The sequence below is a fragment of the Solenopsis invicta genome, chromosome 5 (genome assembly GCF_016802725.1).
Source record: "Solenopsis invicta isolate M01_SB chromosome 5, UNIL_Sinv_3.0, whole genome shotgun sequence".
NCBI classification, from domain to species: domain Eukaryota; kingdom Metazoa; phylum Arthropoda; class Insecta; order Hymenoptera; family Formicidae; genus Solenopsis; species Solenopsis invicta.
In genome coordinates, this window is record NC_052668.1 from 12,285,873 (window position 1) to 12,307,126 (window position 21,254).

The 21,254-nt window shown below is 39.6% G+C and overlaps 1 protein-coding gene across 1 annotated transcript in view; it reads left to right on the forward strand.

Moving 5' to 3' along the window:
• Positions 1-21,254, forward strand: part of LOC105200039 — a 112,270-nt gene that overhangs the window by 39,599 nt on the left and 51,417 nt on the right. Inside the window, exons 2-3 of the mRNA XM_026132614.2 lie at positions 13,640-13,940; positions 19,937-20,169. Of these exons, the coding sequence (XP_025988399.2) occupies positions 13,640-13,940; positions 19,937-20,169 (534 nt within the window). The remainder of the gene's footprint in view (positions 1-13,639; positions 13,941-19,936; positions 20,170-21,254) is intronic.

A 21,254-nucleotide genomic window follows, 5' to 3' on the forward strand; every position in this document is an offset into this window, starting at 1 on the left:
TTATCCCACCGCGACACTACCCGGCCGTTGTCCATTCGACGTCTTTCTCTCTCTTTCTCTTCTCTGGCGCACGACTGGCTCCTGCACGCGAGATCGAGTCTGCATATTTTGAGGCCCGAAGTAAAACGATTAAGTCAGAGCCCATTGTTCTCGCTCACGCGAAATAAACGCCCGCCGTAAATTGAAGCTTTAACGGCACGGCGCGTTTTGCACGTGTGATTCTTTCGATTAATTTCTTGCTTCTAGGCGCTGCTCTTGCGCAATATGCAATATCCGCGAAGACAACCGTTAAGATCGTTACTAGTAACATTAGACTGACCAATCGTGCTAGGCAATACCGATTACCTCGTTGAACCTATTATCAACCAATTAGCGTGGCAAGTAACGGATCTACCGAGAGGGCGAATTTTACCTGGAAGATGAAAACGATCGCGCCCAAGGCGAGTCGTTAGCGTACGCGATTTCATACCCTCGTGTGTGGGATGAACCGCGCCTAAAGCTGACCGAATGCAGTTCCCTCGGCATCGTCATTCTAGCGTTACGCACACCCACAAATATTCATGAATGACAGATTCGCGCGAATTAAGTTTATTCACCCTGTAATTTCAATACAATACAACACATCGCGAATTCTTTTCCGAATTATGCGAAAGAGAATCTAAAATGTTTACATCATTTTAAACAGAGAACTTTGATCGATGTGCGAAAACACAATATAAAAGAAATGCCTTGTCGGTCGATTATAGTCTGGATCTTAGTGCTAATATTTATTGTGTGATTTTATACACGGAAAGAATAATTGTACCGTAGTATCTAAAAATTTAGCCAGATGTAGATCAGAAATTAATAATAATTTTATGTAGGATCATCAAAATTATTATATAAGGCATTCAAACGTGATACTGTTGCAAAAGGTTTTGATATTATAGTAATCAGCTTGAACGTTCAATAAATTTTGTAATGGTCCAACGTAATTATTCTCAAATCTGTATTTCAGCAAAATTCTTCTTTCCGTGTGCTTCTTCAAGTTCATGAAATTGCGCGACCGAACAAATATTCGGTCTTAAAACACTGTTCTAAGTTAAACAAGAAAGAGTAATATCACGTTATTAAATTGAAAATCAATGCTAACGAGTATCTAAATGTGACAAACTCTAAAATGTTCCCTCTAAAAATGTTTTAAGACCGAAAATTTATTCGGCGCGCAGTTTCGCAAACATGAAAAGGTATACAATGATCGATAGAGCAATTCGTTTATGTTGTGCTAAAATGCATTTATTTGTCTTACGACTAATTTCGCAACACTTCTCCCGTTCCTTTGCAGCTTTCGAAATGAGCAAGGACTCTCATGAAGAAATCTACACGAGCAAGTCGCTATAAATCGTATGCATGCTCATGAAACGAACAAGCGCGATTAATTAAGCATCTACACGAGCGAATAGTCGATCGGACGCCGCTGTTGGTTGTTACCGATCACGACACGTCATGGTAGACAGTGCCAAGCCATCGTTACGCTGCACGGTTCACTTGTTGCACGGTGGCGATTTAAACTCGTTTGATTAAGTACTTAGCGGGTTATTTCAATTGTTATCCTACTTAATACGACACGGAAATTATTGCATTCACGCGCGGAAAATTAATATCCCAGCTCACACCCATTTGCGCAGCAATGTATGATTTAAATAACATTTCGATATCTTTAAGATCGCGTTTGAGATTTAAGTAATCATTAGAAATATTTAATTGCGTCTACGAAAAGTGTCTTGCAAACAGCGTTCCGCGACAGTGAGAATAAACACGCGTCGCTACCTGAGGTGAAACGATAAACGAATACGTTTCTCCGTTTGATCGATGGCTTTATAAGCGCTCCACGATGGAAATATTATTTTCGAATTCAGCTCAACCAGATTGTTAATCTCTCCCCGGACACGCGCGCTTGTCCGTTCGACGCTGGCAACAAAGGACTACGAGAGACTTATCTATGTTTCTACGGGCAGTTTAAACGAATGCGAATAAATAAATTTCACGGCGTTTGTTTACCCTAAAGACTTTCTAAGGAGTGTCTAACGCCGCACGGTGCCGCGTTCTCCTAGGCGTGAATACGAGATGATGTCATACGCAAGCGTTGCACCTTCTCCCTATTTAGCGGCCGACAACTCGACACGCGTTAAGGAACTTCTGGATGATCTCATTGGATACTCCGGCGGGGACGCGCGGTGTCAAAGGCCGCGCCACTTGATTCATGTTAATCCAACGCTGGCACAGATAAAACGCGGAACTCTGTCCACCCGTGATAGTCGTCGCGCCTGGCACTATTAAAAGTATTATCTTAAATAACGCAAAGATCTACGTGTGAAGAAGCACGATACATTTCGTAGGTTGCACGGAACATCCATGTAGCGTTACAAATTGCCGCGCGGTAAGAAGAGCACTAACGAAAGGTAAAAGGAAAAAAAAAGAGGAAAAAAGAAAAAAAAAAGAAAATTGCTCGGAATTTCGAATCGGGCAGAAGATCTATGAGCGCACTTCGCCGGTCGGAGAATGTTGGCCAGAGACAACGTCGCATACGAAATGTCTCCTCAGGGTATACGACCTAAGACCTGTCGCACGAGTTTCGAATAACTCGAGGGGCCGTCGTTTCTCAAAGGTTTCTAAAAGTCGTGGACGAGCTTCTGAATTATTTCTAAATCACTTCAATTATACTTCAATCGAGTCACCCCGCTGTTCGTGCGGCCCTTGAATATTACGTCCTCGCTTAACTCCGCTGACATTGAAACCATTCCGTTCGCTGTAAATCGATTAACCGCTGAAGCGTCGCGTCGCCGGAGACAGCCGGGCGTCGAGGAACATTGAATGAATCATCGAAAGTGGCTCGGTTTCATTGGTCACGTACCCGTAAGTTATTCTGCGGTCTGGCATAGACCACCCATGGAAGGCGGAGCAGTAGGGGGTGGCTCGAGAAGAATCTGACCGTGTTGATTCATCGGTCCTAAAATGCTTTGGTATATATATAAACGAACAACAGTGCTGTAATCGATCAGCGATATATGTGTTACGGACTCGCAAACGACACGGGCGTCTGCGGACGCCCTCTCAACAACACACACGCCCCGCCGCTCGAAAATCCAAGGGAGGCTCTAAATAATCAGTAAACGCCTCATAAAATCGGTAACGGAGCACGCCCTTTTCCCGATAGCCAGCCGAAGCTGCATGTGACGGGCGCGTCGCATGTGCTTGCAGTCAGTGACATGTTATTCGAAACGTAAAAGAGACGTGAGCGACAAGCGACAAGCGCATCCGACCGCTCCCTTTGCGATATCACGTTTCGCCGTTCATCCCTTTTTAACCCCCCCGTCAGATACATATGCGTTCTCATTCTCCATTCTTTCCTATTGAATTTTTTATTTAATATCGATCTTCTTATCAAATACAAACTTTTTACAGGAATTAAGCGAAGCAGTAACTTGAGATTGACTTTTTCCTAGCGCAAATGTCGACTTTAATGTCAATAGAATCCAATGTTAACTTTCCCCGTTAGCTCTACGATTTATGCGAAACACCAGGCACGAGTTACGGCGTTATAATTCAAGGACGGAGATTAAAGATATTCTACAAATTTCGAGATCACGCTATGGAGGAAGGAGAGAGGGGAGACAGTATAAACAGTCGAGGAATGTGGCCGATGACGTTATCACGCGATATTAATGGGAAGCTTGTTATAAATCTGGCGGACCTTCTGAAATCCTCGGATCTCACGGATAAAGTGAACCTGTCGTCACTCGACTGGACGACTAATTCGAGAAGAAACACGCGGGAGAATTATTAAACGGCTCGGTAATACTTCTTTCGCTACGTCGGCGTCGCTTTCACCGGGTTTAAATTTTTATTTCTCACGGATAGACCGACATCTTCTAACGACGATCGGGTCTGCATATGTCGTGCGAATCGGAGCCTAAGTGGCCAGTGAGCTCCCAGATTTGTGTTACAACACATGCGACAACGGTCAGACGAATAATAGATGCTCCGACGGAGTCAACGGTCAAAGATGTCAAGCTGAACGAGTATCAGTCAATTATCTTCCGTCACCATCAACGACGCTTGAGCGATTTCAGCCTGGAGTTTATTTCAAGCGCGCTTTTACTAGCGCGCTGCGTTTTTAGCTTCAGTTTAAAAATGACATTTTCGGTAAAGTTACTCAGGCGTGTATTATTATTCGCGATTAAAAGCGTTTTGAAAATTAAGTTACGCAATCTCTTTCACGTAGCGCGTGTCGCCTACGTAATGGCGATACTTTTTTCGCGGAAAGGCGGTCAATCTAAATAATTTTCAACGCAAGCTTCACGATATATATGCGCGATGGCGACGTTATTTATAAAATGCTTCAGCCGGAACTTCATCTCACAATGTTTCGACCGCGAAACACTTTGACGTCTCTTACGAGACGGACAGGCACTCCTTCGAGTACTTTCATCTTGAGAATTCCCTTTGGACCGTTGCCAATTTCTGAGATAGAAAGAACTTTATTTTCGGTACCGACCTCGGTAAAAATATTCTTAAAGTCTCCACGGCGAGGTAACACCGATAACACATTGCGGAGGAATTGGAACTGTGGCTTTGATCGATATAAATTTAATTCGCGATGGTATTTGATCGATTTCCATCACCGATGAAATACCATCGCGAATTAAATTTATATCTAGTACAAATAAAGCCGCATTTCAATATGAACGGCGTAAATATCGTGTTAGATAGCGAAAGCGGTCAGAACGCTGATAAATCGTTTTGCTCGGAAAGACCGAGAAATTATTGCTCAGAAGGACTTTTAACCAATACCCGATAGCAATAAATATATAGGCAATTAACATGTCACACGTGAAAGGCGAAATATTAATTACGGAAGCAGATATTATCGGCGTCATTTTGTTTTTCTCTTTTTTCATTCTTTTTATCGGAAACATGAAAATAAGCACGTGCAGTCGTAATGTTTTAGATTATTGAAATAACGATGTTATAAATACTCGTAATATGATCGTAAAATGTGTCACACTGTTTAATTTATTTTTACCATAATTAACCACTGAGTTAAGTAACGAATCTAACTAATTTATCAAGATATTTACGATCTTGCAGATCGAAAGTTTATTAACGTGTGCAATGTTGCTTTAAGAATATAAAAAAAACATTGTTTTTGAAAAAATAATATTCTACACGCATCTATCAACTGTATTATCTTGTCTCTATAACTCTTCTGTAATAGTTAAAAAATACAATATAACAGCACTATTACTATTTCAAATAATTGGCATTCAAGCCAATTGAACCGGTAGGTGTGTACAGTGGCTCTCGGAAACAGCGATTACTCCATTGCGATGGGAATCATGATTCGTCTATGGCCTTTCACGTCTAATGTCACCGACTCATGGTGTAGACAGCCTGGCAGCGACTCGATTCCTTTCTCGGAACGACGTGGCTGCATTTCGTATGGCAAACACACAACGTACTTATCATCCTCCCTCTATACCGCACTTGGTTCTGCATTTCCGTCGCACCGAACGTCATGTCGCGATCAAGAATAGTCACATGGAAACGGCAAGAATGATTAACCTTATAATAGTTAATTGATTCATGGCATAAAATATCCAAATTTTCATGTCGCTTTAAGAGTATCAATGTGTCCCAGTTGAATAGATATAAAAAGAGCACCAGTTTTAGTTACATGAAAGTTCAAAGATATCAGTTTTAGGATTAATAGTAAGATGAGATTAAATGTATAACACAATTATACAGAGAAGTTTTACAATTCATTAATTTCCCGTATATATAAATATCGACGATGCAATTTAATCTGTCGCGGTTAACATCGCATTGTCACGTCGTTCTCTGAATTATGATCCTAATATACGGACGAGATTGGACACTTTATCAATACAAACGAAACAAAAGTCTCTCCCGGCCTTAAAATCGCACTCGATATGTCTATGTAACCGTTTTTAGCTCGATGGGTGGCCGTACCAATGTGTTTTGTTCTTTTATTTATTTAACGCGGAGATCAGCTATCTGAAATGTGATCGATTTGTCTTGGGTCTCGCTCCATTGTCTTCCGGCGCGTTCTATCTGATGCACGAATATTAATTCAATCGGATACCCGCCTCCGGCACGTTACACTCTTGGAGAGAACCATTAAGGAAAGAAGAAGAAAAAAAAGAAACACAAGCACTCGAAACTACTTCTATCAGACTTCGAGGCTACGAATCATTGTCGTAATTATCATAAAACACAACATTGTAAAGAACTAGGGCAAACGACTGTATTACGAGTAATACCCATAATATTTATGAAAACAGAGTTATTACGTTGTCGTAATAACTGTGTTTTCAAAAAGCCTCGTGTGATTACGACTGTAAAATTTACAATTATAACATAATGAATTATTCCGATAATGTCATTATTCGACGTTCCAATTTACAATAATTTATATAAATATATTAATATTGTATACATTTATATAAACGTATTTATAGAATTACATGAACGAACATATTAATTTTAACATTGAATTATTTTATTACGTTTGCAACTTTCCGGCCCCGCAGAAACCCGGCATGCGAGAAACGGAGCGTACGTTCTTCCTCACTAGACCGCATTTCCATAAAGGAAATTCTTGCGATGGAGAACGCACTAACCCTGCAGGAGACCACCATGGAAATTTGGGTGGTCCCACGTACGATGGGGCGAACCCGATATTTAATAACAGGAGGTGCCCCAAATTTGCACTAATTCTTCTTAATGCTCGGCGCGTTATTGCGAGCTGCATTTTTCAGGGGCGCCCCCGAACCGCCTTCTCTCACTGCGTTCCTCCCGCCCGGCGCGGTAACCTCGGCTTTTACACCTCCGGCCATTCCTCGCCCGATCTAATTTGTAACAGCATTCGTCGTACGGACTGGCTGGAAATTACCAGCGCTCCGAACGATCGGATTTTTTTTATCGCCAGCGTTTATCCGCCGTCTCGGTAGACCCGCTCTCCAGCCCGCGGCCACGCAAACATTGTGGCAGACAGGTCGTGCTACCTGTTCAACATCGCCGCATTCGAATAATTAACACGTAATAACGTAATGGACAGTGCGGTAAGCAAAAGCGAGTTGCGTAGGTTTACGAGTACCTCATGGTACGAACGCGAGGCGAGTTACACCTGCGTCCCTCCTGACACACTTAGCTATTTGTAATTAAATCTCAATTTGAGATTTTTCACGTACTAGACACTTTTGATAGATATCTCTCTCCATCTTACTGTCTACGTAAAATGTAGAAGGAATGGCAAACTGATAGAAGTTTCATTTGAATTCCAATAAATTTCCAATGATTTACGCCGGTATATTTTTCTAGTCTCATGTGCACATAAACCGGAATGTAAAATAAGGCCGCGTGAAAATTCCTACTACGTACCAGCTTGCGTACACATATTCAATCACGAGTAGCCCCGTAAAGTTGCACAGAGTGTCGAAAACGTCGTCAGCGTAAACGATCGTCCAAACAGCAAACGCGTATCGAAGACTCATTCAATCTTTTCAGAACGCTATTAGAACGTCGACCTTTTTCACTCCGGAATATCGTTCCGTTCGCGTAAACAGTGATACACGTCGAACCACATCGCATTTTTATTGCAACAAGAATGACAAAGTGCGATAATGTCTGTGGCGCTCCGCGTAGTTACGATGTAAAAGAATTTTATCTTGTAAAGAATTGTATTGCATTTATAATATGCGAGCACAGACGTACAAAGTAATAGGATTTGAAAATTAGTGGAATTATTCAATATTGCGCTGAAGAACGAAGAAAGATTGTATAATAAATTCTAAAAAGCGAGGTCGGGTAAGTTGATATATATTTTTTTCACAAAATTAAATTAAAGTTAATGGCTTGTAAAATTAAATTAGTTACGTTGAAATTACGTTACATGAACAAAAACTAACTAGTTATGTTAAGATGAAATTAAACTAAGTTAGATTAAAAATTAATTTTGAAAAGCATTTAATTCATATCAAACTAGAAATTCATAACTTAAAGTTTGATTTTGAAGTTAAATTAGTCAAAACAATTATAGATTATCAGAAAAATGTAATATTTTATTTGTAAATTGAATTTAGATAAAATAACAAGAAAATATTGTTTTTTTTTAGAACGTATTTTTTTAATAATTTTTTTTTCATATAGGTAAATTTTGAAGAAAAAACTTGGAAAACTAAAAAGAAAAGAAGGAATTTAGGAAGAATTAATAAATTAAAATTTATGTGTTTCAAAAATAATTATTTAAAGTTAAAAATTAAATTAAGTTAAGTTAAAAGTTAATAACTTTTTAACCTTGTTATTTAACTTTCGACTGTTCAACTAGTTACTATCCGCTATCTGCTGAAAAGATTGCGTCATTATGGCGTTATCGAGAAATTCGCAGAAATGACACAACAACACGAGATATGTATGTGAGAAATTCAATTACCCGTTGTGTAAATATAGCGATTATTCACTGGCACAGTGAAATGGGAAAAATTTCTCTACGCTATCGCAGAAGTGGTCTAGTTTATAATAGCCATTGGTTATCGGTTCGCGAGCGTGTTGTTACTACCGAAATCCTTGAGTGCACCCGAAAATAGAATAAACAACGATGTCGATGACCTAAGCGGGAGAGAGGGAGGGAAAGCCTTTATCGCAGAATTTTCGCAACCTCGTTACTCGCGGATACGTACGTGGACAGACGAATTCTCGGCGGCGGCGATCAGAGATGCGCCGCGATCCCTGACCCGTCGCTCGTAAAGCCCGGACGCTCAATTCTGAGAATCATCGAGAGCGATCGTGCATGTTCCGTACGTGTAACAAATGTACCCGTCTAACATCCTGCCGCGGTTATCTTTATCGCGCGCTTTAAGGCAGAGTAATGGTCGTAACGAATAATCGCGATTGAGTGATCCTCCGTTTATGGAAATTAATGCTCTCAGATATCTGCAACTACGATAATCACGCAGATGCATAAAATTCGTTAACAAACTATTAAGTGAATTAACGTTTCCAGATGTAAATACGACTAAAGATATTATAAATATTAAGAAAATAAAATCTGGTCAAAGAATGAAGAACGGCAAATACTTTGACGAGAGATTTAGAAATTAGAGACTTGTGTGTGATTTTCACAGACGGGCATGGTCATATCTAAAGGCGAGATTCAGAGAAACCGCGAGACCATTTTTAAACCGAGGACTGGCTGACCTTTCGCCGACCGTGATTCCTTCGGGATCGTTAACGATAGCGTGGCGCGCGCGCGCGCACACGCACACGCACACGCACACACACACACACACACACACACACACACACACACACACACACACACACACACACACATCGGGAAGAGAGGGGATATATACCTGATATACTTAAATTTATTGGCGGTCTAATCCGCTTTCTGCGAGCCGAGATCAAAGCGTCTGGCAGAACTTTTATGGTAAATCTTCGAGTCTCCACGTAGTTTCTATTCTGACGTCTCGTAAAAGACAAGTTAAAATGAGTCTCCGTCGCACGGCTTCTCGACCGATCCTTAAATAAACGAGAAGAATAAATGAATTTTTCTCTTATTACGAATTCCATCTTTATCGCTTAAAATTACAGGCATTCAACTGAAATACGTGGTAATAAATTTTTACGACATCCTGATGAGTTTATATAACTTAATAACGATATCACAATATCACAATATAATTGTAGTATGTTATAACAAGATTACCTAACGACATTTACATGTCATTATGTTAATTATGACACATACTTCAACAATTTCCAAACTTTTTAACTAACAATAAGAAACTTAAATTAAAAAAAAATTTTTACTTTTCTTACTACTGCTTTATTTACATATAAAGAGATTCTATCTCTTTATATGTAAATCTGTATATCTGTATATGATAGCTAAAGTATAATAGAAAAGCAAAAGCTAAAACTCCTTTCTTATTTATATTTTTTATAGTTAAAAAAAGTTTAAAATCTTAGTTAAAAAAATTATATATATATATATATTCTTCTTGAATTTTTTCTCACTGTGTATTATATATATATATAAAAAATACACAGTGAGAAAAAATTCAAGAAGAACACAATAATAAAAATTCTTTTTAAATTTGCTTTGACTGACTGTAGTTTACTTTCTCCTTAAATATTATTGTTCTCTCGCTCATAACATGTGTGTATGGATGCACGTAACATGTGTAAATGTATATGGATATCCCAGAGCTCGGGGCCCATTAGGTTCGCCAAACCCAAATGACTGTGCAAGGATCAGTCATCCCTGCAGCAAATTTTAAAACGGTTAATCTTTCATCGTTAGAGCCACATGTAGCACAAGCCGCGAAGGTTGCCAGGAACAAAGAAGTGTCTGTAAAATCCTGAACTATACTGTCCGTTGGTTCAATAACTCAGGCATAGTGCAAAGCGCCTTCGACGCGCGATCGCAGAAACGGGTCTCTATTAGCGAAATAAATCCCTTTATGGTAGTCGACATCTCAATCGCGCGCGATGGCAGGAGCGGCCCGATCGCGATTGAAGCACGATAAACGTTTGCGTAACGTTCGATTCATCAGAGTTGCCGAGCAATAGACCGCTTTGTACAAGCTATTCATTCAAGAGACAGATTGATTCATTCAGTAACCGAAAACATTAAAAATGGCGATTGGTCGCAGAATGCCAGATAAAATAATGTGCCATCTTTTCCTTTCTACGACGGCAGATTGAAAGCTATGACGGCACACAAAAAGAAGAGACAACCCGAGTGAGTTTCCTTCTTCAAAAGATAACGACAAATGTAAAACAGTGGAATTAAAAAAAAAAAAAACATTATTTCGTAACATTGTTTACGAATTTCAAGTTTCATATAATCTAAGTTGCAGCAAATTTGATTCTATTTTCCAAGTTTTTAATCTCATCTCATTAACATGAGATGAGATCAGCTACAGTGCAGATTGAGGACATTCGGATAATACGCGTACTTGCCGGTAAAACGGAAGATGCGCGCGGAATCGAGAGCCCCGCCGGATAAAATACTTCCTAGATTCAGCGTACGCATTCACGAGGATTGTTTCTGCTACGCGGCACTACATCAAAGACTCCAGATGTTGCAAACGGCGATTAAGTAGGTTCCCGCTCTCTTTGAGCTCGCGGGTCGGCCAAGATGAGACGGGAAAAGGTGTATGCGCGCGACGCGGAGAGATGCAAATTTGCCTATTAAATTTATCTTCGAGAAAATCTACCGAGAATTCACGAGGGTGTGTTGACCACCCACGAGCAAGAAGGAGATCATCTCGCGGGTAAAGTTTTATACCTAGTTGAAATCTCCCTCTTGTTCCACATCCATATCGATTTTCGGGTATCAACTGCCTTCTCTTTTGATTGCCGTAAACGACAAAAAATCCATTTAAATTTACGTATCTTGTTATATTTGTTGTATTCATCTATAATTTATTTTTTTTTTATGTCCATAGAATAAATAGCTCAATTACTAACAGTGTTCTAAATGCTGAAAATCTGACACTTTTTTAAATTAAAAGATTGAAGTTTTACTTTTAATAATATGTTATAACAATAAGTAGACTATTTAAGAATTCAGGTACAGTTGAAAAATTGTGTTAAATTTAACACAAATATATATCGTACGTCCCAAACGGTCCTCAGATTTTGTTAATTTAACACAAAATGAATAAGAAGTAACATAAATGTAACAAAAAAATTAACAAAAAACTTCAATATAATTTGAAAATAAAGTATAAAAACACATTTCTTCAGTAACATTAACATTTATAATATGCTGACGCGTACATTTTATTCATTTATCTTGGACTTTATGTTTTAAAACTACATTTTTTCTATGTTATTTATTTATTCGCTTATAAATTGTATTATTTTATTACTAAAAAATGTTAAATATAAATTTATCACAAAATACTCAAATAATAATTAGATGAGTTAAAAATTTAACACAAAAAATTTAACAGAAACCGGTTTTGACATAAATACATAAATTTCCTATTGTGTAAAATTAAATACAATTGTAATAATAATTGTAATAATAATATAATTTATTAATCACAATTATATAATAATATAATTATCAATTTATTTATCGGCACCGCTGTGACTGACATAGATCTTCTATTCTCACGTTTTAATTTGAGATTTATAAAGTTGGCACGACATTCTGTCAATATAAAAAAAATACATAAAGTTCCAGTAGCACTTTTTTATAATTCCGAAATTTCTTATAAAAATAACAAAGAGTTCTACAGTTTTTCCCCCCCCCCCCCCTCAAAAAGAACCAAAAATGAATTTATGACAGTCCGTGTAATCTAGTGAAGTCAGATGACAGTGAAGGCCACGAAGTTCTATAAAGTTCAGCGTGGTCCATAAAGTCCGGTAAAATTCAATAAAGTTCGATAAAGTCCGGTAAAATTCGATAAAGTTCAGCGTAGTCCATGAAACCCGTTGAAGTTCAACGGGTCCGATAAAGTCCGATAAAGTCTATAACAGTCCGTATAATCTAGTAAAGTCCAATGATAGTCTGCGAAGTCCGATAAAGCCCAGTGAAATCCGATGAAATCCAGCGTGGTCCATAAAATCCGTAAATATAACAACGAATAGGACAGTAGTCCGTGTAGTTTGTAAAGTCTAGTAAAGTCTTGAAGTCCTGTGTATACTCCCAGTGGTCCAGAAAGTGTGCGAAGTCCGGTAAAATCCAATAAAGTCCATGACAGTCCATGTAATCTGGTGAAGTCCGGTGAAGTCTTGAAGCCAGAAGTCTTAAAGCCTAAAGTCTTGAAGCCAGAAGTCTTAAAGTCAGAAGTCTTGAAGTCTTGTAGTTTTGTATACCCATTTTCCCAGTGGTACACTTGGATAAAAAGTATCTCGTGCTGCCTATTTATCACAGTGTCTAAGTGTGCTGGTACATATATTAAAAAAAGTATTTTTAAAAATGCAGTCACCAGAACTATTTTTTAAAAATGATTGTGTAGTATAGAACTCTGCCAGAACTGGCGCGAATTGCAGCTGGAACTGCGATGAAGCAGCACGATCTTTTTGCCCAAGTGTCATGGTATGTTTAAGATTTTAGTAAAAAAAAAAAATGTTAATTATGTGAATTATTTTTAAAATTGCAGTCATCGGCAGAACTTTGATAGTAATAACTGGAATTCTTGTCAAATGTATTAATATTTGTTTTCTTGTATTTTAAAGGATGAGATATCGTGCTAGATTTGCGAAGTTAGAACATTTTTTCATTTTTGTTCTTTAGAATAAAAATTGCAGAACTCTTCGCTATTTTTATAAGAAACTTTGAAATTATAAAAAGTACCACTGGAACTCTGTGTACTTTTTTCATATTAACAGAATTAACATCGTGCCAATTTCACAGATTCTTAATTTCGTCAATCCAATAACATTATTGAATAATATAATTTATATATATAAAAATGATTTAAAAAATCAAAATTCCAGTATTCGATATACTGCTAGTAATTAAATTATCTATCCCAGTTATCCGTATTTATATGTATATAAAATCATTGACGTATATTATTTAGTTCATCACGATGTACTGTTGCATACGCAGGATTACACCGACGACGAGAATGGCGAGGAGGACGAGGTCGATAGCTTGACCACGTCGACTACTACGACGACAACTACGACGACAACCACGACGGCGAAGCCATCGCTCAACCAGCAGTACGATTACAAGGACCTGAGAGCCTATGACAGCGGTACCGGGGCTCAGTATAACGGGTATCAAGCGAAAAACGACTATCCGCCGATGTCTGCTCACAGCGTTCACAAGTGGCAGTCGCTCGGCACTCGCGAGGGCGTCAAAGAGACCCGCAGCAATATGCAGCAGTTCAACAAAAACGGAAAGAGTGAGTACGCTTCAGTTCGCCGAGTGCATCTCGACGGCTCTCACGACGTTTCTCATCCTACGACATCTTCATTGCCGAAGAAAAACGTGCAGAGCGTGAAGCGTATTTAAAAGAGCAGTTTATAAGCGATCGCGATTTCCTAGTTATCGGTTTATGCAAATGCCCGTAACGTCGTCGTCGTTCCGCATTTTCGTCCTGCTCTGACCTGACTCAATTAATTTTAACATGCCGCGTCGGATGCGCGCGTTCCGAAATAGTTATTAATCGTTATTGAAGCCACACCGCCGGTGGTCCCCCCGTCTTGGTGGTAGCGTTCGATCAACGTTAATAACACGGTAATATTTCTCGTATGTCGGAGATGCCGCGGTAATTATCGACGTACCTTTCGTCGCGCGTGCGTGCGTGCGTGCGTGCGTGCGTCATACGCAAATGTTTGTAAGCAAAACCGCAGCGCGCTTATCCACCTAATGCGTTACACGGGATGCGCGCGGACGTTCGTGTTCGCGGCAATCGGGCGTACACGATGTAACAGCGATCTGCCGCAATTATGAAACCGAAGCAGCGCGCATAAATCAATTGGTAACCGCGATCGTGATCGCACAATATGCATATATCCGCGAGTCGAGACGCGAAGGGGAGCGCGTATTTTAAGATCGGCGTTACATTGTGATAGGAGCGTAATATATCTCGCGGCCGACCGTCTAGTTGCCGTGTGTTAACGAAGGTTTTTTTATAATTACCCGCGGCAGCACGCAATACAAATTCGTCCGTGCTATATTACGATTGCGATATGACTCCGATCCCAGGCGCGCGCCTCTATATTTATGCCTCGAGGCATTGCACCTTCTCCATCGATGCGATTGCACAAGCGCCATTCACATCTACATCCGAGAAGACAAGAGAAAAAGAGAGAGAGAGAGACTCTTCTTTCTCTTATCGACTTCTCTTATTAACGAGCAGACGACATGTATCATAAAAACAATCGCCATAAAACGCGACGTTTTCATACGTCGGAGAGAAGAAGATAAATGCATAACGTTCTTACATTTCCCTTGCTAATTCCCTTTTTCTCCTAATTCCGTTTCTTTATCATTACGCGCGCTTCCTAAACCTATTACATCGCAAGGCTAATGTCTCTTCAAGTCCCTATTTATCTCCGACTGCTTTTTGCATCTAATTACATCCGATTGCGCGATCATCTCTTCCCTCGCGATCGCCTTTCGAATCAAATCCCCCGACGCTGCAATTCACGCGCGGCAACGCTCGATCATCGCGCGGCAACGCTCGATCATGGAGAACGGAATTCTCCGAGAAATACATGATGTAGTTTGCGAGATCTATTAGTATGTAAATTAATAATGACGATTGTGCCCCGACCGCGTAGCCGTGGTGCTTGCGGCGATTGCAGCCGCGTGAATGCCCGTTTCGCGCTATACGCGCAACGCATCTGATACGCGCACGTGCGTGCCGCGTAATTGAGCGGGGACTTCAATTCATAGCCCCGTAGATTGAAATCGATTTATTATCACTCACCGAAAACGATTCGTCAGCAATCCCATCTCCTCTCGCTCGATGAAATCCTTTATTTTTTTTTGCACGAGTTGTTTTTTATAATCTTCCATCCGGATATATCTGCAAATTTTTAATAAGTAAATTTCAAATAAAATTTTTTGTTACCTTTTTAATGATTTCTCGGATATTAATTAATGTTAAATTAATGTCAATGTCAATACTGTCAATGTTAACACTGTACGTACATTGTTTTTTGGCCTCTTGCCTATGCACGATGAGCCACAATACTAAATTAATTTTCATTATATTTGCAAGTATAAAAACATTCTTTAATAACTTTGACACACTTTAACATCTATAGAAAATATTTATTTATTTAAAAAAATTGAATATAAATGTTATATAAATATATTTAATTACAGTACTCTTAGTTTATCAAAGAAATTTGTACGACACAATTTGTCAATTGTATCAAGTATTAAATTTCTTAAGAGGTGACATACATTTTTTTATGCTAAAAAATTAATGAGTTTTGAAAAATTTTTTTAAAAAATAAATAAATTTTATATTTATCTGAAAAAAGACATATTTTATTGATTATTAATATATAAAAAAATAATTTTTTTTAACTATTTCAACTTATTTAGATTGATTTTTACTGTGGCTCTCGGGACCATCCTTTTATTCTTAACGTTTTAGAATTCTGTAAAACAAATAAAAAAATAAAAAAACTGATTACGAGCTTCTAGAATTTTGTTATTAAGGTTTAATAAGCCGAATTTCAAAATTTTGTAAAACTCAAAAGTTATAGCGATTATATTTAAAAAATCAATTTCGTAGACAACTTTCCGTCTTTTAAATGTTTATAAAAATTGTGATAATAAAAAAATTTTTCTAAATGGTCTAACAGGTCATATAGAAAATTATATTTTACACAAGTGAAAATTTGTTTTATCAAAAAAGATTGATAAAGTTAAAGTTCAATTGTTAAAGTTATTGTGCTAAAATTTTTCAAAAACATGAGTTAAAAAAAACACGTTTAAAGTTTGACAAAGAAAATTCACGTGAATAATTATGTTTTTGGGCAACTTCCCACTTTTTTCCCATTCTAGCCATTACAAAGAATAATTTAAGATTTACTTTCTTAAAAGTTGAAAAGGTATGTAACCTCTCGATTTTTTACAATTTTAACAAGAGAATTATAATTACGGACGATGCGCGCGATAAGATAAATGCAGGATGCACAAAGCTTTCGTGGAAAGCGTTAGCGTCATGCTATCACATCGATGACATCACATTTTGTTAACTCGCATAATCCTGCATACTTATGACATGATATATACTTGTTAGATATGCTACTGTGCCTTTCGTGGCATCGGCTGATCAAATACTTTCATGCTGAGTCAGAGTATAAATTTAAAACACAAAACCAGCAGCACCGGCCGCAGAAAGGAAGGATAAATCATTGTTGCTTGATTTTGCAGTTTTATACCTGCGTCAATAATAAATATGATATTATATATCATCGCGACGTGCTCATTCGGAAAATTAAAAAATAGTAGGCGATCGAATCTAATCCCTTTCTCTCATAATATATTCCGGAATACGTTTGAATATGAGATGTGTACGCGCGGTGAGAGCACATACTTCAGAATTCCCGATGGCCGTGCCTCCATTGTGAACATGCCGATGTGATCTCGCGCCGGGAGTAACGCCTACGTCGGATATTAGCATATCGCGATCGCCCCTCGAGATTAGACGCGAACGAAAAGTTCCGTGAAAGTACATTTCCGAAATCTCCACACCGATGGGATAGACAGCGGTGCAAATTGGATAGCGGGACATTTTAAGAGGTTTCGCGCATTAGCTAATGGCGGGAAATGCCACATTGGCATTCTGAGATTTAGAAAGTGGAACTCAACAAGATCAAAACGAAGCTCATGGTGATAATAGACCGAGCTAGCAAACTTGAGAGCATCGGCATCATCCAAGGCATTGGCATGGCATAACCTCACTCGATCTGCGATCGATCGTACGTAAGGATGAAAGCTGCGTCCCCGAAATAAAGCGTAGAATCGCTATGACTGAAGACACGATGTCCAGGCTCGTCAACATATGGAAAAGCCATGGAATCACGACGGGAAAAAAGAAGACAAAGGTCCGTCTCGTAAAGGTCCGTCTCGTCCAAGCCTTGATATTTCTTATATTTCTGCACGGAATAGAAACCTGGATCAGAGCAAGAGGAAGAGCAAAAAGAAACGAAGCATTCGAGATGTGTTGGCGGCGAATACTGCGAATATCATGGATCGGTGCCAGATGCACCAATGTGTCCATCCTCGAGGAAGATGGGATAAGAGAACTATCCACTGTATGCCTGCGACGCATACCGTCTTATTTTGGTCACATAGCCAGGCGGATGAGATGATAGTCTTGAAAAACTGGTTGTCACCGGCAACGTCGAATGTAAAAAGGACACGAGTCCCCGAGCAGATGGACAGATCAAATAGTAGAAAATAATAGAACGCCGTAGTTCTATACCACGGTAAAGATAGCTGCCGATAGAAATCGCTGGAAACGTCTTGTTCGTTCTAGAGTTGTCACATCAAGACAACAATCTTCTATCATCGACTAGAGAGAGATCTAGAATTTGAATGCCCCGCTATTCTCTATTTGTCTCGCTGTACTCTGTCTCCCACCAAACATCTGAATAGAATATCTCAGTGTCCCCTTGTTAAAACAATCAGCGTCATTTTCTTTAACTACTTTTCTATTGTCTGCGATAAAACGGCGATCCTGTAGTTTCCTAAAGTGATTGCTAGCTAGTAGCATATCCGTATCGCAATCTTTCCCGGTCCATTCTGCAGCAACGACCAATAAATTAATCCAACGTGACAAACGACACTTTAATGGGGGATAAGTCGTCATCGGGCAGCCGGTATTCGCTGCATCGCAATAATTTTCGATTAGAAACGACGTGGCGCCTCAGTTCGTCCGTGATACTCGTAAAACGCGACCGGCGAACTTGATCCGATTAACACTGTCCTACGCGCACAATCGAGCTGCGGCGTTTCATCGTGAACGATCGTAAACTCGTAATTCAGAGAGCTCTAAAAATATCACGTACTGTGTCGTCATCTCGCGAGGCTTCTTCACTCCGCAATGATCTTGGAAGACAATTGCAAAAATGGATGGCGTTAAACGCGAGTTACTTTCTCTTCTTAGTGATCGTTTAGCGATCGATCTCGTGACCCGCGACCTCGCAAACGTGGTCACCGTTCGCTTCCTTAAGTGGCTCAACACGGTCTTTGAATTTCTTTCAGCACCGTTTCTCCACCGTTATTATTTGCGCTAGAATTTACCGATTTCCTGTTACAATGCAGTTTCTCCATGCGCTTCAAGCGAATTATGCGGAATGACGGTGTCGCGCCGTAATTATCGACAGCACGTGAAACGCGCGTAGAAAGCGATTAGCTATCTATGTGCTGAATCAATAGAAAGCTCTCGTAACTTATGTCACTTGATGCAGAAGATGCATCCGCGCTCGCGGATCAAACTAGTCGCCTGACATCTTGATCTCGATCACGAATTCTCACCTCTCTGTATTATTGGAAAGCGAGCGTGTCAGGAGCCGAGTGTGTCAGGAACGAAAGTGTCAGGAACGAAAGATCTGTTTTGATAAGTCGGGCTTCTCTATCACTGCAAATCCGAGTGTCTTATTTCCATACGCTTAGAATGTTCAAACCTTGCAGTCATTTTTAATTGTTTAGAAATGTGTTAAATATAAAGAAACGTAAAAGCGCTTTTTGCAAAGTATTTTATGTTTCACTTTAAATCAAATAGCGTCAAGCATATCCTCTAATAATGCATTTGAAACAAATATTTGAAACATTTGAAATACCATGTTAGAATAAAACATAAAATGTTTTACAAAAAGCGCTCTTACGTGTTTTTATATTTAACACATTTCTAGAGAATTGAAACGTGATTACAGGGTTTAAACATGTTAAGTGTAAAATAAAACACTTAGATTTGTAGCGTGATTCGACCTATCCCGGCTCTCGCTTCCGTTTTATCGAAGCAGTAATTAACGAGTTACAGGGAGAAACGATGGCTCGTTACAAAATAGAGAATACCACTTCAACGCGATCTGTAAGAGGCTTTCATTTATGAAAGCTAATAATTTAAAGTCATGAGAACAGAAAAGTTCGAAGGTTTCAGAAAATTCGAAAATTTACGACCCGGAAAGTCGCGAGAATCGAAAGAATCGTGAAGAAACGAGTCACAAATCAAATATCACCGCCGCGAGTAGGTGTAGCTGTCGGCTTTCTAAGAGACAAACACAATTGTTACGCACCTGGGAAACGAGAGGATCGCGGCGTGAACCTCATTTTTATTGGGCTTGCGAAAGCGAGTTAGTCACGCCTGTCACTCTCACGATTATAATCTCACGAGATCGTACTTTAACCGGCGAATGTTTGCCCTAGGTGCTGAAATCCGAGAGGCGCTTCAGCATGCAATTAAAGTCAACAAGGAAGGCAGCTGCCAGTGGCCACGCGCGAGAGTCATTCCGGTTCGTGACGTCTATCCGAGCCCATCGACCACCTACATTCCACACTGCGCCATATTGCACAGGTGCTCGGACGACACCGGATGCTGCAGATCGGAAGCGCTCACTTGTGTGCCGAAGCATTCTCATCGTGTCGAGCTTTCCTTCTACGTAAGTCCGTCACGTAATTTTTTTTCATTAAAATATCACTCGTACCTCGCTCATTTCTCAGTCTCTCTCTCTCTCTCTCACTCTTTCTCACTACAATTTTTATATTTTAATTTTCATATTCGGACTCGACATGCAACGTCTCGTAAATCAATTTAACACGCAAATAAAATTGTCGGTCTCTAATTGGCAAAAATTGGAATGATATGTAAATTTCAATATCTTTAAAGTAAAATATCCCAAATGAAAATATTGTCAAGGAGGTGACACGAATTTGTTCGGCGATGCGCGACAAACTCCCCGCGTACTTTCACGCTCGCGCGATTCAACGCGGGTGCATCGGAGGCATGCGAGGCCGCAATAATTATTAACTACCGCGACGCATAATTTGCCAAGATAACGTATTAAGCGAATTAATGGCGCGGCCGTTAGCCGCGGCGAACCGAATCGATTGAACGATAAACGATCTCGTAAATGCGGGCTCCCGCCGCATGCCGGATAAATCGTCGATAGAAAATCGCCGGGTGCCTTGTCGAGGTGCAACGAGATGGATGCATCGACGTAAGGAGGAAGACGTTATACAGCGAGAGAAAGTACCATTAATCGTGTAAACTGAATTGCGGACAATTTATTAGCGAGATGTCCCGAGAGAGGAGCCAACAATATGCGGGCACGATTTACGGATCGTCGCCGTGCAAATCTGTGTAATCTCCCGGCTCTGGTTATAAAAACATTTTGTACGCACCGTCGCAATAAAAAACGACCGATTTTTTTTCCCCTCTTTCTCCATAAGTGATGCATATGTGACCGCAAACCTGGAATTTGATGTCCGCGCGAAATAATCTCTCATAGAAATAATCGTGGTAAGTGGTCCGGTTTTAAGTGGACGTATTAGTGTCACGGAAAACAAGTGGCATTACGCAGGGCGTATGCTAGCTAATTAAATTATTTTTGCCTATATCTGGCTATATATGCGCAATCAGACCGTAGTCGAACTGTAAACCGCGATATAAATAATAAACGATCTCGAATTCGACAACGGTGATAATTTGCGTGCCGCGCGATTTTTTTTCAAAGCTCTCCGGCAA